The 19,815-nt window shown below is 40.1% G+C and overlaps 1 protein-coding gene across 13 annotated transcripts in view; it reads right to left on the bottom strand.

The window, feature by feature from the left end:
- The window catches only part of DLC1 (DLC1 Rho GTPase activating protein), a 514,092-nt gene that overhangs the window by 15,244 nt on the left and 479,033 nt on the right, over positions 1-19,815 (bottom strand). For 11 of the 13 annotated variants that reach the window (XM_078445401.2, XM_060653097.3, XM_060653095.3 and 8 more), the window contains 3 exons: positions 15,665-15,736; positions 9,076-9,157; positions 1,943-2,006 (listed from right to left, as the gene is read on the bottom strand). In XM_078445401.2, the coding sequence (XP_078301527.2) occupies positions 1,943-2,006; positions 9,076-9,157; positions 15,665-15,736 (218 nt within the window). Of the gene's footprint in view, positions 1-1,942; positions 2,007-3,372; positions 3,483-9,075; positions 9,158-10,314; positions 10,349-11,952; positions 12,060-15,664; positions 15,737-19,815 lie in introns of those variants that run through there. The other 2 variants (XM_060653105.3, XM_060653101.3) reach the window with 2 other exon arrangements.

The following is a 19,815-nucleotide window of genomic DNA, read 5'->3' on the forward strand; positions in this document are numbered from 1 at the left end:
CTCCCTCTGGTCTGCCTCCAATTTTGCTGTCTGTTGATAGCATGTGTTTATATTCTCTTTCACAATTAAAAAGGTAGTTTTCAAACACTAAGAAGAATGGACACTGAAGTGTGTGGCCACCCTAAAAGCATACAAGATCTCCTACCAGACCGGTGGAGACACCAAGCAAGGTAAGTCACCACATCTCTTAAGGCTGATACTTTTCAGCTTCTTACCTGTTCTTTTTCATCCCTTCCCCCACCAGACACAGGGTCTAGAGCTAATGCCACACATGTCCTGTGAAGTTTCAACCTCAGACATGCTCCAGGCAATTTAACAAGGCCTCACAAATACCCAGTCCTGACAGCATGGAACACTCACAAACACGATGTTACATCTTTGCTGATTATGCTTGATTTATGGGCAGGACTCAGGGTTATGCTGTGTCACAAACTACCGCATCTGAGCCTTTTAGGCGGGATCTCAAAAGGCCCAGCTCAGTGTGATACATGTCTTTCCCACTGGTGTGGAAAGTATCACATGACCCACATTTCACAGGACAATGAGTAGAGAGCATTAAACGCTGACTTGTGGACTCCTCTCCACAGCCCAGTGGGTGCTGAGGTTCCAGTTCATTTGTTTAAAAGGTTTAACTCCCCCGAGAGGGCGGTTTGTTGCAAGACAGGGACCGTAGGATAATTAAAATCTGTACTCTGAACAGTCAGAAATATGTTCTTTGACCAAACTTATTCCTGTTTACTCTAATTTGTGACACTCACTCCCAGGACTACACCCACTTCTTCTCCTACGATCTCATAAAAGGTTCTCACATTTCATCCACAGAAGTTATGTGCCACCATTCCACTAGAATGTGTGGGATTTCCTGCCCTTCCCTCCATCTCCCCCACCTCTTTTCCTCCCTCCTATCTCTCATTATTCTTCAGCACCCCACAGGCTACCTCCATCCCTGCAGCTCTGAAACACTGTTACTGTTATATGGGAAGAGACAGAGTTCCCAAAGAACTTTAGCTTTAATTTCTGAAGGGAATAATGGAGGATTCACTGGGGTTCCCTAAGTCTTATTCCTTTAAGCTGGAGTCGGCGATGACTTAAAAAGGCAAAATAATAGATGATTTGTTCCGATAAAAAACAATTAAAAAAAAAAAACCCTCATAGATACAGAGAACAGACTGGTGGTTGTCAGAGGCAGGGGTCAAAAGGTACAAATATCCAGTTATAAAATAAATAAGGTTCGGGGATGTGACGTACAGCATGGTGACTATAGTTAATAATACCGTATGGTATATTTGAAAACTGCTGAGAAAGTAGATCTTCTCATCACAAGAAAAAAAAAATGTAAGTATGTGTGGTGATGTGTGGTGATATTTACGAGGCTTCTGGCCATGATCACTTTATAATATATGCAGATATTGAGCCCCTGTGTCATACACCTGAAACTAGTATTATGTTATATGCCAGTTCTATCTCAATTAAAAAAAAAACAACAAACAGTAGGAAAACCGCAATTCATCGCCTCGCTGCAACTATTGGTTTCAGTTACATAAGGCTACTTGGTCTTTGGTAAACCTGAAGGGATTATTATGTTAAAGATGCAGATGTTTGGGGTGCCTGGGTGGCTCAGTCGGTTAAGCGGCCGACTTCGGCTCAGGTCATGATCTCATGGTCCGTGAGTTCGAGCCCCGCGTCGGGCTCTGTGCTGACTGCTCAGAGCCTGGAGCTTGTTTCAGATTCTGTGTCTCCTCTCTCTCTGACCCTCCCCCGTTCATGCTCTGTCTCTCTCTGTCTCAAAAATAAATAAACGTTAAAAAAAAAATTAAAAAAAATGCAGATGTTTTTGGAATAAGGAAGTAATAAGAGTCTGAGAGATAAAACCTGTTACAAAACACACAGTTTTTGGTCTGCCCCCTTTCCTCCCATCCTATTATATATCGTATATACTCACTCTCTTCCGATGAGGACTAATTTCCAGCTTCATCACCGCACATTTGTTTAAAGTATTGAGACGCCTACAGAGCAAAGAAGTAATATTAGTAAAGATAGGAAACCAATGATGGGTAGATAAGTATTTTTTCCAAACAGGTGACATGCTTAATGAGCTTCTTTATTCTATAAAAAATTTTAATTTAGAAGAGTATTAGAAACTTCTTTAAGAAGTGAACAGTTTAAAAATACCTTTACACCTTTCTTCATTTATTTTTTTTTAAACTTTTTTTAATGTTTATTTATTTTTTAAGAGAGAGAGACAGAGTGCAAGCTGGTGCGGGACAAAGAGAAAGGGAGACGCAGAATCTGAAGCAGGCTCCAGGCTCTGACCTGTCAGCACAGAACCCGATGTGGGGCTCGAACCCACGAGCTGTGAGATCGTGACCTGAGCTGAAGTTGGATGCTTAACCAACTGAGCCACCCAGGCGCCCCTACCTTTCTTCATTTAAATTGATTATTGCTATTTTACAGAAAAGTGACACATTGCTATGGCACTATCCAGTATTTCTTATTCTTCGTGGAACAAACAACTCTCAATGAGGGATTTTATTCTTCCTAGAGCACCTAGGTTGGGCCATTGGGTAGCTCCACACAGTGCCAAGAAATAAGAGCCACTGAAGTCTCCTTAGGAATGGGAACAGCAGCAAGGAACCAAGCAGAGTTCTTGGTAAAATAAATGGTAAATTCTATCTCAAATAAAAATCCAAAGATGGAAATTAACCAATTTTTAGTTATCTGCAATAAATAATAATCTTAGACACTCTGTTCAAAAATGTAATGAGTTCTTGGACAGAAAGGAAACTGGTGCCTCTCTAAGACCCAATTCTTTTTACAACGTCCTGTATAGGACAGGATAATGTTGGGTACAGTCGTAGCAATAGTGCAATTACTGAAAAAATTTTTATACAGCAGCCTCGAGGGTCAAAGTCTTTAGAGTTCAAGCAAGAAGAAGAACTTGATCAGATTCTTGTTTGGAACAGGGTCATATTTTTACTTTGGGTACTTTTGTTTTTTACCACTGTCAAGGAGTAACATGTCAATTTATAATTAGGGAAATAATTCAGGTTTCCTGAAAAATACTAAAACAAAACAAAACAACCAAACAACCCCCCCCCCCCCCCCCACAAAGTCCCCCGAAACAAAGTTCCTCATCGGGAAATAATGAAATAGCTGAGAAAAGAAACCCTTTACATATGCAGGAATACATGGTATGTGAAAGTATGAATGACAGCCCTCTCTGACAGCTTCCAGATGACCATCACTTGGTCTTCCTCAAATAAGCCTTTAACGAATCTGTCTTCCATGGTCAGCTACCCGTTTTTTCCTACAATTGCAATTCTTCTGTTTTCATAGGAAAAGAGCATTTAATTCACACAAATTCAAACTGACCATAAGACTGCTTCAAGGCTTTATCTCCCCGATTCTGTTCTTGCAGCTTGTCTAACAACTTGATGCAGGAGGATAGAAAGTATTTTTGCCTGCTGATAAGACTGCCTTTGATTTCATAGATTACGTGGTAGCCTGTTTATAGAATAAACAAAGATAACTCAGGACGCCTATGTTGCCTATGTTCAGAAAAATTCTCTCTGTCGATGGGGAGGGAAAGAAAACAAATAACTAAGAAAAAGCCCAAACATTAAAATGAGTAGCTCTAAGGTCCGTCCCCAAGGGGCCAGCCTTACTTACGTGACTGATACCCACAGTGTGTTTTAGTTCTTAAATGTTTTCAAGATTTAAAGAATCCGGAATGGTTACACTTAGTCTTAGGTCTGGGTTTCATTAATCAAACCTGTAATCAAATACCCACTTGAGTTCATTTGGGCTTTAATGGTTGAGTGGTGTTTATAACCAGGTTTACTAGGCATGGAAGCCTGTGGCAGGGGGGAGGGGCCTAGTTCACAAACTCCAGATTTGAGTCCAACAAAAAAGACCCAGGAGGCAACTTTTATAAAGGTCAACATTATCTTTTTTTATGTTGGTAGCACCAAGCTAATGACATTTCAATTTTTAAGCCTGGAAGTTATTCCTTGAGGTTTCTGTAAAATTCATCTGTTCCCAGGACCTCCAAAGAATGCCCACTGGTGAGACTGTAGCTACTCAGACAATATTGACATGAAAAGGTTGTAGCGAGATGAACTGGGGCTCGCTCTGGGTCAGGCTCCATGCCCGGCACCTCATATGTGTTATTTCATTTTGGTCTCCACAACAACTTTATGGTGTGTGTGTATATATATATATATGTATATATATATATTACTATACAACTTTATGGTATATATATATATTATATATATATGGTATATATATATGGTATATATATATAATATGTTATATATATATTATATTATATAATAAATATATAATATATAATATATAATATATAATATAATATATATATTATATATATTACTATTTTCCTTCCTTTTACAGTTAAGGAAAGGGGGTTTAGAGAGGTCATGAATCTTGTTCAAGGCCACAAGAATAAAACATGGTGGCTCTAACGTTCAAAAAACAGTATCTCCTGCATTCTTTTCTAAAATTAGTCTTAATGATGCTAATATCCAGGAGCAGCTTATGCCCTAAGCATGATTCCTCAAATGAATGGCAGCACATTGGTATCACACACCATCTGGCCAGAAGGCGTGGTGGCTGCAGCCCCCCAGGGCCCTCACAGGGCCCAGCTCCACAGGAACGTGTCGGTCTTATCTGCTGGGCAACTTGTTCCCTGCTTTGAAGGGGGAGGGGGGACAAGATGGGCCATCAAAGCTTCACGAGTTTTGCTGCAGGGAGCCAGCCGCAAGCACCCTGATAAAAGCGTGGCAGGAGGGCATTGGGGCCTCGTATTCAGAACGAAAACAGGGAAGAGTACAAGAGAAGATACATGTGAGGAAAGAAAAAGGAACAGTTTTCCAAATAAGACGTGACAAATAAAAACTGTTGTGATTCTTAAAGACACTTTCTGGGAATCAGTGCAATTGCTTTAAAAATTTACGTGCTTCCCTTTTAATAGAGCAGAAACAGTGACAGAGTTGAAATCTGTTATGCGGCAGGCTGCTTTACACAGTTCAGGCATTTCCAGGGCTGTTTTACAACAAAGTGCACACTGAAGATGATGGTGTGGGTATGTACTTATCATTATACGATTATCACCTTATTTACATAATTCTTTGGTGTGTTTACAGGAGGAGTCAGTCGTTAACTCCAAAGGAAAACAGTGATATGGGATATTTCTCAGATGCTAGGGAGACAAAACTCCTGTCAGAAGAGGTATGCTAATGGTAGGTCACAGTTTGCATTATTATCTATATATGCTTCAAGGCAAGCAAACCACTCCCCCAGTATTAATATTGAATGTGACTCTCCCACGATCTTGGCCTTATCAGTGAGACTGGATTATACAGCAAAACTAGCAGGACTGGGGCAAAAGCCAATCTCTCCAAGGAAACAAATACAAAAATCCCTTGCAAATTTAAGTGCAAGAATGTTGGTGAGCAACCCATATCCAAAAAACATGGTAGTTCCTTAATTGTAACTTTTGGTCACTACCAGACTTTATATTAAGATAGTATTATCATGATTTTCAGGAAAACATTAAACGTACAAGTCTTCTACTCTTAAGTAGACTCTGCTAAGAGATCAGCAATGTCATAGGTATAAGAATGTTTATAATAAATCTTAAAGCAGAACACCAGTGTGTACCTGGGAGCAGTTGTAACATCCGTGTGTGTGTGTGTGTGTGTGTGTGTGTGTGTGTGTGTGTATTGTGTGTGTGTTTGGGGTGGTGGTAGGAATGAGAAACCATGTAAAGATTATTTTATTTAAAACAAACTTTAAAAGGTTTTATTTAAGGGGTGCTGGGTGGCTCAGTCAGTTGAGCATGTGACTCTTGATTTCGGCTCAGGTCATGATCTTGAGGTTCATGAGATCGAGCCCCACATCGTGGGGCTCTGCCCTGTCAGCAGGTGCATTCTCTCTCTCCTCTCTCTGCCCCTCCTCCTCTTGCATGCGTGCTCTCTCTTTCTCTCAAAGTAAACATTTTTAAAAAGGTTTTATTTAAGATAAAAATGTTAAAATATTTACTATTTTATGAAGTAAAACTTTTCAACTGAGTTTCTGTAACCATATTACCATATATATATTTATATATATATAAATAAAACATTAAATATATATTTTATTGTTATTTTTGAAAGAGAGAAAGAGAGAGAGAGAGCACGAGCAGGGGAGGGAGAGAGAGGGAGACACAGAATCCGAAGCAGGCTCCAGGCTCTGAGCTGTCAGCAGAGCCCGATGCAAGGCTCGAACTCAGGAACAGTGAGATCATGACCTAAGCCAAAGTCGGACACACTCAGCTGACTAACCCACCCAGACGCCCCTACCATACGTATTTAAAATCAACTTCTCAAAAATATTTCAACAAGGCAAAAGATGGAAGTCTACAATAAGAAGTCTGTCAGTCTGGAGAGAACTTGGCAAATCACAAGGCAAACTTCCAAACTATGCAACAGCTTCGTGATTCACTGGCCCTTGAATTCCATGGGCTGAGAAACTATGTGGAAGAGGCTAGTCTCGTTAATGAGACAAATGTCACATAATTAGTAAAACAGGTACCCCCAACTACTTTGCTGACAACTCACAACCTGTCGTGCACTTCAAAAGAAGATGCCCCCATCGTTTTCTTCAGAACACTTGTTTAGGCCTCCTGAAAGAGAATCATTTGCCTTGAGGAGCCTATGTGAACATGTGGACAAGAGCCCTTGGGTTTTCCATTAAAACAAGGTGATGACTGTTATGTGAATTCTGAAGCATTTGTTTTGAAAGAAAACTCAACCTCAAGACTTCTTCCACATACTCAAATGTGGGCCTCTGATTTGGGCCTAGTATTTTTTAAAGCAGGTTCACACTCATTACCTCACTGCCTCCTCACACTTAACCTTTGAGACGATATTCTCTGCATCTAAGAAAATGGAAACCAATCAGAATACACTGCAGAGTCCAAATACAGATCAAGGTCTAGCTGGTCCAGCTGTTTCGAGGCTTTTTTCACAAAAGATTCAGCAACACAGATTTATTCCCTTCAAAGGGTGGTGGCTTCTCCAACAGAACAGAGAGAGCCAGTGGAAATCACAAAGTGCAGAGGACGACCTTCCCCTCAGAGCTGGGCAATTACATTTCAAACGGATATTAAAAAAAAAAAAAAAGTATTCAAGAATATAATCATGACCCCTTTGGGCTGCAATGTTGCAGTGAAATTTTTATGACCCAGAAATTCCTAAGCTGTTGCTGCTGCTTAGAGAGCCCACTTACTAAGTGGCGTAAAATGTGTGAAATGGGTAATCTGACTCAGTGTGTAAATATTTCCTAGGATTCATCTTAGGAGTGACCTCATTTATATGCGTTATCACCAATGATGAATTGAAAAATAAATTAATTCTACCCCATAGCTAAGCATTAAAACATTTTAAAAATGTCTGGAGTAGTTTATATTCCAGATGTTGACTTCTTCCCTCCCAAACTGCATTAGTGACATTTTTTCATTGCCAATGACATAGCTATGGTATTACATACTACAGTGCAGGACTTGGGATTCGGCTGCTTTCAGAAAATGTGTGCGTACCCTGGACGTTTCTAAGCAGCCGTTTAATTGGATTTGAAAAGCGACAGTGTTTCTGTGGTTAATATAGCATTTTCTCTTTCTTAAACCATGAGTACTAGTCTATTTCATACACCATTCTAAACATCCTGCCCATCTTTCCCTAAAACCACTATTTGAGTTAGCGGTTTCAGAAAACACTGCATTACAGGGGCGCCTGGGTGGTTCAGTCGGTTGAGTGGCCACCTCTTGACTTCAGCTCAGGTCATGATCTCATGGTTTGTGAGATCGAGCCTCGTCTGCCTCTGCACTGACAGTGTGGAGCCTGCTTTGGGATTCTCTCTTTCTGCCCCTCTCCTGCTCTCTCTCTCTCTCTCTCTCTCTCTCTCTCTCAAAATAAATAAATGAACTTAAAAAAAAAAAAAAGGAAACACCACATTACATAAGAAAGGCAAAACACAGTACTTTCACTGAGGTACTGCTTTCTTTGCCTGAAAAGGGGAAATTAAATACTGAGTGTCATTCTACCTTAAAGATGCTTTTACAAGTTAAAATAAATACTGAGTGAAAGAAAAGTTATTTCAATTTTAAACGTAAAATGAATACGTGAATTTTTTCTACGTATAATTTCCCCCCAGGATGCAGCTTTTATAGCTTGTAGGTTTTGAAGAAAATTGCAAAGGATGAATTAACTTAAAAATGAATAGAAAATCAGGAGTTTGAAAGGATTATCAGTGCCCCATCGTTGTCTGTTACATGTTTTATTACTTCCACTTTTCTAAAACCTACCAGCTGCCCGTCAGCCTAAAGATCTACCAGCACAACGAACAAGGATTTCTGACAGGTTTATTCTCATGTCACATCAGTGCTCATTTACTGGCTGTCCACTGTAGGTTAAAGGCTGTGCCAAGTTATTTTACAACCTTATTTAATCCTATTGTTACTATTTGGTACCTGGGGAAGCTGAAGACAGTTCAGAGAAGCTTCTCTGGAATTCAAACAATGGTTCTCTTAACTCTAGCAATGCTGTAACCCACCCCCTCCTTTACTCCTCTGAATGTGTTATTTCCATTCAGTTTAACTACAGCTTTGATTCTGTTAGAGTATCTGGCTGGGGCCTTACAGTCAATTACATTGCCTTTTAAAAAACACTGTTCCAAGTTTTCAAACCATCTGAATGTTATATGTTTCAGCAATCATATGGTATTGAATACAGAATGGTCTCTTGGAGTACCTCCTAGGATAGTACCATTTCATGGCAATATTAAACAGTAAGATTTTACTTATTTTAATTGAAAGGCCTATGATTTACAGTGAAGTAAATTAATATAAACATTCACTAATCAAACACCTGACATGATTAGTACAACAAAGGTGAGCAAAAACCATCATGATAATACTGCATTCTTAAAACAGACAAAAGAAAGAAAGAAAGAAAGAAAGAAAGAAAGAAAGAAAGAAAGAAAGAAACACTCAAAGCATTTCCATTTTCCATTTACCTGCATAAAGCCTCAATGGCATCTCTGTCCAAAAAATCATGCTCTCTCTTGACCAAGGAAATATCAATGGGGAACAGAAGATCTATAAGAAAAATAAAAACACATATGTTTATTGGGCACCTAAATTCTCTTTTGTTTGTTTGTAATTGTTTTTTTTTATTAATTTAATTTTTTTAATTTACATCCAAGTCAGTTAGCATCTAGTGCAACAATGATTTCAGGAATAGATTCCTTAATGCCCCTTACCCATTTAGCCCATCCCCCACCCACAACCCCCTCAGCAACCCTCTGTTTGTTCTCTATATTTAAGAGTCTCTTATGTTTTGTCTCCCTCCCTGTTTTCATATCATTTTTGCTTCCCTTCCCTTGTGTTTATCTGTTCTGTATCTTAAAGTCCTCATATAAGTGAAGTCATATATTTGTCTCTCTCTGACTAATTTTGCTCAGCATAATACCCTCTAGTTCCAACCACGTAGTTGCAAATGGCGAGACTGCATTCTTTTTGATTGCCGAGTCAATACTCCATCATCTTCTTTATCCATTCATCCATCGATGGACACTTGGGGAACACCTGAATTCTTGCCAATCTAGCTCAGTTTAGCAGAGGAAAAAAAGTAATTTGTTGAACACCTACTGTGTGCAGGACACATCATTTCCTATCAAGTGCTATGGGAGAAGAAAGCAACTTAAAACAATTCCATCGGGGGCGCCTGGGTGGCGCAGTCGGTTAAGGGGCCGACTTCAGCCAGGTCACGATCTCGCGGTCCGTGGGTTCGAGCCCCGCGTCCGGCTCTGGGCTGATGGCTCGGAGTCTGGAGCCTGTTTCCGATTCTGTGTCTCCCTCTCTCTCTGCCCCTCCCCCGTGCATGCTCTGTCTCTCTCTGTCCCAAAAATAAATAAAAAACGTTGAAAAAAAAAATTAAAAAAAAAAAAAAAAAAAAAAAAACAAAAAAAAAAAAAACAAAAAACAATTCCATCGGTGTCCTAAAGGAGCTTAGATGTAAAGTGGTCTGTGGACTCAAAGATCTGTTCTTGTCAAAAGATAAGTGGTTCAAAACACTGTTCCACCTTTAAACAAATCAGCAGGCAACAGACCCCTGCTATAAATTATTATGTAAGCCAGAATCAATACCAGAAGGATACTCCTTTTTAATGTGGTTGTATTTTTTTTTTTTCCATGTGTGTGTGCTCACATTTGATCAGGGGAAGAGGTCATGGAAAACTGGGCCAAGGAAAGGCCTAGAGAACAATGGCAAGTGGTAGTAAATGGAATCTAACCATTTGCATGACATCAAAAGCTAAAGAGAATTCAGGATATGCTATTTTTAAACAAATATTAGCACTTCCATATGGCTTTTCAGGAGTTTATATAACTCCCCCTAAAACAAAAGGCCAGCTACAAGCTGTGTAGAACAATAGAATTCCAAATCCCTTAATCTGTAGGAGAGTTCAGTACTCAGACTACTGGGAGTTACAGCAGAACTGAAAAGGCAAAAGGGGGGGAAAAGTCAACTCAGTAGAAGAATTCCCTTTTTTATCCCCTGTTGATAAATACATTCAAGGAGAGGGGAGGATGACTGGGAGCATCACTGTGGAAATTTACAACAGTTCTGGAATTGCCACTACATAAAAATGAGTTATCCTCCTTGGAGTTGCAGCTATTAGGGTATATTCAGTCTTCCCCGTAGAATGCTTATATGATATGCTAAGTAGGAGTTCTTCTGTGCACCTCTGTGGGCCAGGAATAGGTGAAATAAGTCAGAAAGGCAGGAAACCATGATTACCATAACCGAGAGAGAGAGAGAGAGAGAGAGAGAGAGAGAGAGAGAGAGAAACCACAAAAAACAAAAACCAACCCCATGGCCTCTAAAATGGCTAATGCTGCAATACTGGGATAGACCCACCCTCAGGAGTTCTGGGGATACAGGTGATTGGTAATGAATGTCCTAGTTCTTCAGCTGACTGTTACATTTTTATGGTTTCCAACTTCCAGTCGCTGGTTTTATAGAATGGAGCTCCGTATTCTTAACAATCTGTTTGCTAGAGATAATGATAAAGAGTATCTTTTTTTTTAATGTTGGAAACTAACATAATGAGTGATAGAGTCTATTCTTTTTTCTGAAAGTGAGAGTTAGATTATTGATACTATTCCCTGAATAATGCAGGCAGACCAATGAAGCAGCCCAAGATTTACGAAGAAATATATGAAATTGAGTATTGCAGGAATTTATCTCTTCATTAACTTATAGACCAACACTATAGGCTCATAGTGAATGTAAACTATTGTAAATACAAGCACAGTAGACTATGAAGCTATTTGGAGGTTGTGGCGTTTTATATCACTTTGAACAGACACCCAGAGCGTCAAGTATTAAATGACAGAGCTGACATTAAAGAATATATTTTTAATACTTTCACAGCAGAACATCAGATCTATAAATGTAAATTAAAAGCTCCCATGTCTGTTAAGTGTATAGGAGATCATGACTGTGTTATTTTAGCAATTCTAACTCATTGTACCCAGAACTGTACTTTAGATTCTTTTCCGATGCAAATTAACTTGAAGATTCTGTTAAAAAAAAAATTCTCGAGTACACAGGGACTAGACGTAAGACAAGTGAAATAATTAAATAAATGATTTTCTCTTATTTGCCTAGACTCTTCCGAAAGGACTGGTTTTTAAAAGATACGATTTACCAATGTACAGAAGAAGCTCTTAGTTCTTCACGTTAGGATTTAATCGTCCAGCTTGGCTTTAAGGGCAGGAAGTATAAATCGCCAAAGACCGAAATAAAGCAAAACAGGAAGACAAGGAATGTGTGGGTTGCTGTACAGTGTGTGTATACTCACCCTGCACAGAGTGGCCGGATGTAGTGCAGGAATTATAGCCCAGAACAATACACAGTCTGTCTCAAAAGCAGGCTTAGGCTTCAAAAGACTTCTAAATGTGAAGAGATCCCAAACATGTTCCATGAAAATGCAGTCTGAATTTTAGGACGCGTTAAGAAGGAAGACAGAGACTGGGACCGAGTCTTAGCAAACACACACTTCACAAAGTGCTGCTTGGCAGCAAATCAACACCAAAAATGAACATAATTGGAGGAAATTTAATTTCTAAACAGAAGAACAAAAGGACAGCCACCTTACTGCCACTGCTAATGCAATTATCTTTCCCTGTCTCCAGTGGAGCTGTGAATTGGATGCGATACAAGGGAGGTCCCTCCCCAGCCCTCCCTACCTCCAAGCACTTACGAAAGACAGAGATACTCTAAATGTTAATAGGTCAGAAATTCTCTCTAAGGGACAGATAGGCAACTCCACCATAATAAGCATGCACGTTCACCAAGTACCTTTCAAAAAAGAAAGAAACGAGAAAAAAGGAGAAGGAATGCGAGATCTCTACAATGGAGGAATAATAAGATATTTTACACAGTCTAGCAATAAAATAATTCTGAATTCAGCTTCATGGGAAAATACCACACATTGAGTCTGGGCCACAATGAACAAGAGCAGGTAGTGTAAATTAGGTAATGAATTATTTTAGCTGAGTGAGCTAGGGAAATAAAGATGATCTCTATGGTCTCTGCCTGATTTCCTTCTGGGGAGTTCTCACCCACCCACTCCATATCCCTCTTCAAGGCAACCTGCTGATCATGTCTAGCACTTCTGAGCTTACAAACTATACCTACTCTTAGCATGGGCTCACGGGCTTTGCTCATGTGTTAAAGAAGGTTGCCAGTGACCACTAGCTCCGCCTGAGAGCCCAATGCCACTTTCCAGTAAGAAGTCTGATTCCTATTACCCTAGAGGAAAAGACATGTTTTACACTCACTATTTATTGTGAGAAGAGCCAGACATCCTTGGTGAAAATATTTCATTTCAATTGACTCTTTTAGAAATTTTGTCACATGATGGCATCCCCTTCCTTCTTAGGTGATGAAAAAGATGTATTTTCTAAATGTAAATCAACCAAAATTACGTTTGCTTTTTGAGATTCTGGCAATCCCTTAAAAGTCCTCTTTGACGTCTGAATGACGCTTTTATTTTTATAGAATATGTAGCATTTACCACAGTGCTGGGCATCCCTGTTGGTGTAGAATTAATAGTGGTTTGTTGATTAGCTGAATGGATGATGGATGAATGAATGAGAGATATTTAGTGTCATCGTCTCAGCAGAGTTGAGGAAACAAAGATGCTTCAGGTGGAAGAAGTCCTGTTGGTCATTTAATTTATTCTCAATTTAGGAATCACTTCACTATTCACCCAACATTTGCTTGCAAATTACCCATATAGATGGAGTTCACTGGTTCACAACTGTAATTTTTTATTATTTATTTATTTATTTATTTTAAATATTTATTTTTGAGAGAGAGACAGAGTATGAGTGGGAGAGGGGCAGAGAGAGAGAGAGAGGGAAATACAGAATCTGAAGCAGGCTCCTGGCTCCGCACTGTCAGCATGGAGCCTGATGCGGGGCTCGAACTCACGAACCGGGAGATCATGACCTGAGCCAAAGTGGGACGCTTAACCGACTGAGCTACCCAGGCACCCCCCTATTATTTTTTTGAGAGAGAGTGAGAGAGTGTGTGCGCATGCACCAGTGGGGGAGGGGCAGAGGGAGAGGGAGAATCTTAAGCAGGCTCCACGCTCAGCGTGAAGCCCGATGTGGGGCTCAGTCTCACGACTGTGAGATCATGACCTGAGCCGAAATCAAGAGTCTGACGCTTAACCCACTGAGCCACCCAGGCGCACCTGTAATTCTTTTTATTTTTATTATTATTTAAAATTTTTTTTTAATGTTTATTTATTTTTTGACAGAGAGAGAGAGAGAGAGAGAGAGAGAGAGACAGAGAGAGCATGAGTGGGGGAGGGGCAGAGAGAGAGAGAGAGACACAGAATCCGAAGCAGGCTCCAGGCTCCGAGCTGTCAGCACAGAGCCCGACGCGGGGACCGAACTCACAGGCTGCGAGATCATGACCTGAGCCGAAGTTGGACGCCCAACCGACTGAGCCACCCAGGTGCCCCTGTAATTCTTTTTAAATGATAACATGTACAGTATGATAAGAATCCCATGTAAATGAACAGCCTATTCCTTTCGCCACCTGCACGTATGCTCCGCCCACACCTGGCACCGGAAGCTCAGGATGAGCCACACCTGAGGAGCCCTTCATCCTGGGCTGCAGCATCCCAGTAACCACTAAGGGCACTGGTGACAAAATGAAAGAGTAAAAATCCAGCCTAGATCATCATCTTCTTTTTTTTTTAAAGGTCCATTTTTCTTTTTTTTTTTTTTTTTTTAATTTCTTTTAAACGTTTATTTATTTTTGAGACAGAGAGAGACAGAGCATGCACAGGGGAGGGTCAAAAAGAGGGAGACACAGAATCTGAAACAGGCTCCAGGCTCTGAGCTGTCAGCACAGAGCCCGATGCAGGGCTCGAACTCACGGACTGCGAGATCATGACCTGAGCCGAAGTCAGATGTTTAACCGACCAAGCCACCCAGGCACCCCTAAAGGTCCATTTTTCTTAATTAAAAATGTGAATGCCACATAAAAAATAATATTCACCAAATGACAGTCTTAAACAACAGTGAAAAGCCTAATTACAACCTGGGGGAATATATCTGCAACACATGACCAATGAAGGCTTACTAGAATGAACGAAGAGCTCTTACAAATCATTATGAAAAGTGCTATCAACTCACGAGAAAAATGGGGAACAGACATTGCACAGAAGAGCAAATGCATATGGCCAGATGATATGAAGAAACGAACATTACCATTCACGCTCAGGGAAACTGAAGTCAAAATACATCCATGTGATTGGCAAAAATTAAAGTCTGACAAGATCAAGGGTTGAGAGCATGTGAACAGACAGAATCTTTATAGAATTACTGGTAGGGGTGAAAATCAGTATAAGCACATTTGAAAAATCTGCACTGTAAAAGTGAACACACGTATTCTCCATCACCTAAATATTCTGCTTCTGCGTATTACAGACAAGACAGATTACTGCAGATGTACCACAAGAGTACTACGATGTACAAGAATGTTCCTAAGACTACAGTTTATAAAAGTAAAACAGAAAAGGCTGAAATGCCCACCAATCGGAGAGTGAATGTGAATAAACTGCAGTCTACCCACACAACGGGCTATTTACACAGCAGTCAAAGCAAGTGACCTAGAGGGACCCACAGTATAGAAGAATCTTAACAATATACTAGTAAGTGAAAAAAATTAAATCCTACAAGATTACATAGAGCATAATATCCTTTTTATAAGGGTAAAAGCAACTTTATAAAAATGTATTAGGAAAGTGCAAAAGGAAAATGACAAATAGAAGTTTCAGGATGACCGTTATTTTGGGTAAGGGGAGTAGAGGGACCTAATGGGAGAAGATGTTAGTTGCATTATCATCATGGTCCTAGCTTTTGTTTTGAGTGATGAGGGTCTTATGACTTGCTACACTGTTTTCTTAATGAACTACTTTAATGAACACTAAAATGTCTGAAACTAAATCATAGATCAATAATATCATGAACCAAGGATATGATTGCGCCAATTAAAAAAAAGTGGCATTGCCCGCTCACCTTCATAAAGCTGTGCGTACTGGGGGAAACCTGTTGCCCGTAGCCAATCACAAGCTTCCTTGGCTTCAATTTCTGTAATAGAACAGAAGAAAGACAGCAGTGTGAGTCATGTGGACCTCAGCATGCTTTCTTCCTTAACAAACTCTGATTTTGTTATAGAAGCAAAATAGGCCTATTGACAATGGATAAGCAAAATAAACATATACACATACATAAAAGCCACGTAATTCAAATGATTTAAATTATTGTGCATCTCTTCAGACTTTAGAAAATGCACATAACAACCTGACTTTCCTTAAAAAATAAAAATGGGGTCTTAACAGTAGGTTACTATTCTGTACTGCTCCTGTGTTCTGGTTACAAATCAGTAGGAAAACAGGGCACAATGAGCAGTTTTAAGAGGGATTAAATACTTTTAAGCCCAGATGGTCTAACCTGGTTTACTCTTCACATCAACAAAAGGCCACCAAATACACGTGACACCCTGGAAGAGAACTAACCTGCCCAATGGAACAGACCTTCTGCCCCACAATGGGATGTGCAGAGAAGGTCCAGGTGCTGAGGCAATGTGCCTTTAGGTGCATCCAGCAGTAGAGACCCAGGCTGTCGGGTGACCCAGAGGGCATTAAGTCCATAAATCCCACAGTCTTGGCAGGCCAAAATGCCTAATAAAGCTCTGCTTCCCTGTGGTTAACATCTTGTAGATAGTATTGATAAACAGAAAGCCCAAGAGCACCTGACACACTGTGTTCAAACTCACTCAAGCACGTACTTACAATCCAGTTAAAACTGACTCACGGAGCAGGTCTGGGGCACACTCATTAGTTTCTCTGCTTGCACAAAGAATATTCTTTCAACTCTTCTTCCCACCTTCCACAGGCCATTAGAGTACTCAGTTATGTAAGGCGATTCACTCATTTATAGATGCCTCAACATTGACTGATTTATTCCAGATTCAAATCTTCATTAAGCATCTCTCCTCTGAGCCAGAGGGAGGCGGATAATCCATATTAGGAGAAGCATACATATCTTACTTTTGTCTAGTAACTTTACGGTTTCACAGCAGTTTTTCTCCTATTATTTCACGAATTCCTTGGCCTTTAAAGAAAGGTAATTTAGAACACTCAAATTCTTTAAAGCAAGTAGGGATGTCCTTATAGAGCACGCCAAAGCAAAAAACAACCTGCTATCTCCTGGTGAGTTAGTCAATAAATACCTAAACTAAATCAATTAAGGCACTCGAGTGGAAAAAAATGACATGGCCAAGTTTACTTTCATGAATCTCTTCAGTGTAGTAATGAAAGCAGCATTATTAAACATGAGATTCAGGAGTGAATTCAGGACAGGAGGGAAAAGTGACATACATATATAAGAACCTCAATGTTTGCTCAGAATAGAAGAATATATAGAATTGTCCAGTTTGAATTACCTGTAGTTAACATTTTTTTCATGTATTCATATCCACACCTTGTCTCAGAAAGGGATTAAACAAGCTTTACATAAAATCATAAAATAAACATTCTCTAGACAACTGTATTGCTGGAAAAACATAAAAGCTCGACGTTTTATTTAAAAGAAGAAGGAAACTTTTTTTCCTCTATCTCTGTGACCCCTGTTCAAAGACAGACAAGGAAAGAAAAAAAGCTAAGTGTTTGTTTAAAAAAAATAACTCGCTTTTCCTGACTATTTAGAGGTATTTCCATTGAACAGATTGTTAGACTCTGAACAACAGATTGTTAAAAAGTAAATGTGCTTGCTCTCTTAATATTTTACTCAACAAGTGGTGAGTAACCAGAAATTCTCAACATCCATTCTTTTCTGACTTACATTGAGACATGACACTGGGTCAGCACACGCACAAAAGCCTGAATTAGACACACTTCACCGGCCAATATTGCTACCTATTTAGAGCATGTTTCTGATTTTCTTATTACAATGGCTTCCTGCCAAGAGGCATGTAAGATACAAGGCATTTTTCTAAAAAGGCTTCATATTTATTTATATAATACTTTACAAATTACCAGATGTTCTCAAACATATTGCTCATTTAAGGCCCCCAGTGATTTCAGAAACCCAAAATACTTATTGCTATCTTGTCATTCTCTTAACTCACTCCCTATCACCAAGGAAATGAAAAGCCCCCACGTGACCACAGATTCATCTAAAAAGCTGTGTCCAAACAGCCACACTTCTCAGGGCCACTTGGTTAGAAAGGAATGGTGTGAACAGGCAAAGCTCTGCTTCTTCAGCAGATAATCTAGTTAAAGTCTTACAATGGCTAAAAAGCAGTATTTTCAAGAACTGCAGAGATCCAGGTATTTTACCTTCCTTTTCCTTACCCTCAACTAGACGAAAATGTGTCTTTCTTTCAGGTGTGAAACCATGGGAAATAGGAAAAGTCTGTGTCACATCTAGCTTCCACTTAAGAATGTCCACTCGTGAATCCTTGGGTGAGGAACAACTGAAAACTCACTGCTCCTCTAGGCATCAGAATTAGAACACTGTAAAAACTGTAAAAAGTTGTCATTGGTTTTTTAATAAATGAAATAGTTACGGACTTCACTCCCACCCCCTTCCAATTACTGAGAGAAAATGGTAACAGTCTGATGTAAGTGCTGATTTGGGGGGAAAAAAATCAGTATTTTCATTTTATTTAACGTGAAGTGAATACATATCTACATCCAAGTCGAGTAGAGAACACCCTTTCTGGTTTCGCCCCCGATCCAGTCCATTACTTTCCCTCTTGTCTCCCAACTAAAGCGCCGCGTCTCCAATTCTGTCCTCTCTCAGAGGAGAGAATCCTGGCTCATCGCACTTCCCAATCTATAGTGTTGACCTTGCTCTCTCTAACTTCACTAGAACTCCGCTGCTTGGAAAATCAAGTCTGAACACCTCTGCATGGTTTCCCCAGCTCTCCGGGAGGCATGCAGCCTGATTTTTCAGCTCTCTCTATTCACTCTATCTCCCAGCGAAAGCAAACCCGTGCTCATCTCCCCATGCACCACTGTGACTTCCCGGCATGAAATGATCTTCCTTGTTCTCAGTGTCAAATTTCATGCATCATTCAAGGCCTATCCCAAATGCTGCCTCCCAGATGCCTCCCTCCCGACAATCCTGTCAATGGCTAACTTTTTTTTTTTTTTTTTTAAAGAGAGAGAGACAGAGCAGGAGCAGGGGAGGGGCAGAAAGAGAGGGAGACACGGAATGTGAAGCAGGCTCCAGGCTCTGAGCTGTCAGCACAGAGTCCGATGAGGGACTCGAACTCACAAACTGTGAGATCATGACCTGAGCTGAAGTTGGTTGCTCAACGAACTGAGCCACCCAGGCGCCCCTCAATGGCTAACTTTTATTGAGTGCTTCATATGTGCATGACCCTGTCTAAGCATTAAAAGGCATATTAATTCACTTACTTTTCACATTGATCCTAAAACATGGATTACTAAAATCTCTATACAGACAAGGAAACAAGCAGAGAAATAAGTTCTTAAAATGAGTTTTCTTTACATTCAAATGCCACAGTGGAGACAGAACTAGGACTCACAGAAATGAGCAAGACAACCTCTTCCCTTAAAAATATATATGTAACACTGAGCAACATTTAAAATATTAAAACCATTGGGGCGCCTGGGTGGCTCAGTCAGTTGAGCATCCGACTTCAGCTCAGGTCATGGTCTTGCCGTTCATGAGTTCAAGCCCCGCGTCGGGCTCTGTGCTAACAAACAGCTCAGAGCCTGGAGCCTGCTTCAGATTCTGTATCTCTCTCTCTCCCCCTCCCCTGCTCATGCTCTGCCTCTCTCTGTCTCTCAAAAATAACTAAATGTTAAAGAAATTAAAGAAAAATACATAAAACATTAAAACCATGTATACATTGCATTACTTCAGTCACTAAATTCTCATGCCCATTTTTGGAGGTCTCTAACTGGCTCTAAAGGTATGACTTTTCCTTCAATATATGCAATTATGAGGATGATTTTTTTTAATGTTTTTTATTTATTTTGAGACAGAGAGAGAGACAGGGGTGGGGGGGACAGGGGCATAGAGAGAGGGAGAGAGAGAATCCCAAGTAGGCTCCATGCTCAGAGTGGAACCTGCTGCGGGGCTCGATCCCATGAACTGTGAGGTCATGACTTGAGCCAAAATCAAGAGTTGGA

This window comes from Panthera onca, chromosome B1 (genome assembly GCF_046562875.1).
Source record: "Panthera onca isolate mPanOnc1 chromosome B1, mPanOnc1 haplotype 2, whole genome shotgun sequence".
NCBI lineage: Eukaryota > Metazoa > Chordata > Mammalia > Carnivora > Felidae > Panthera > Panthera onca.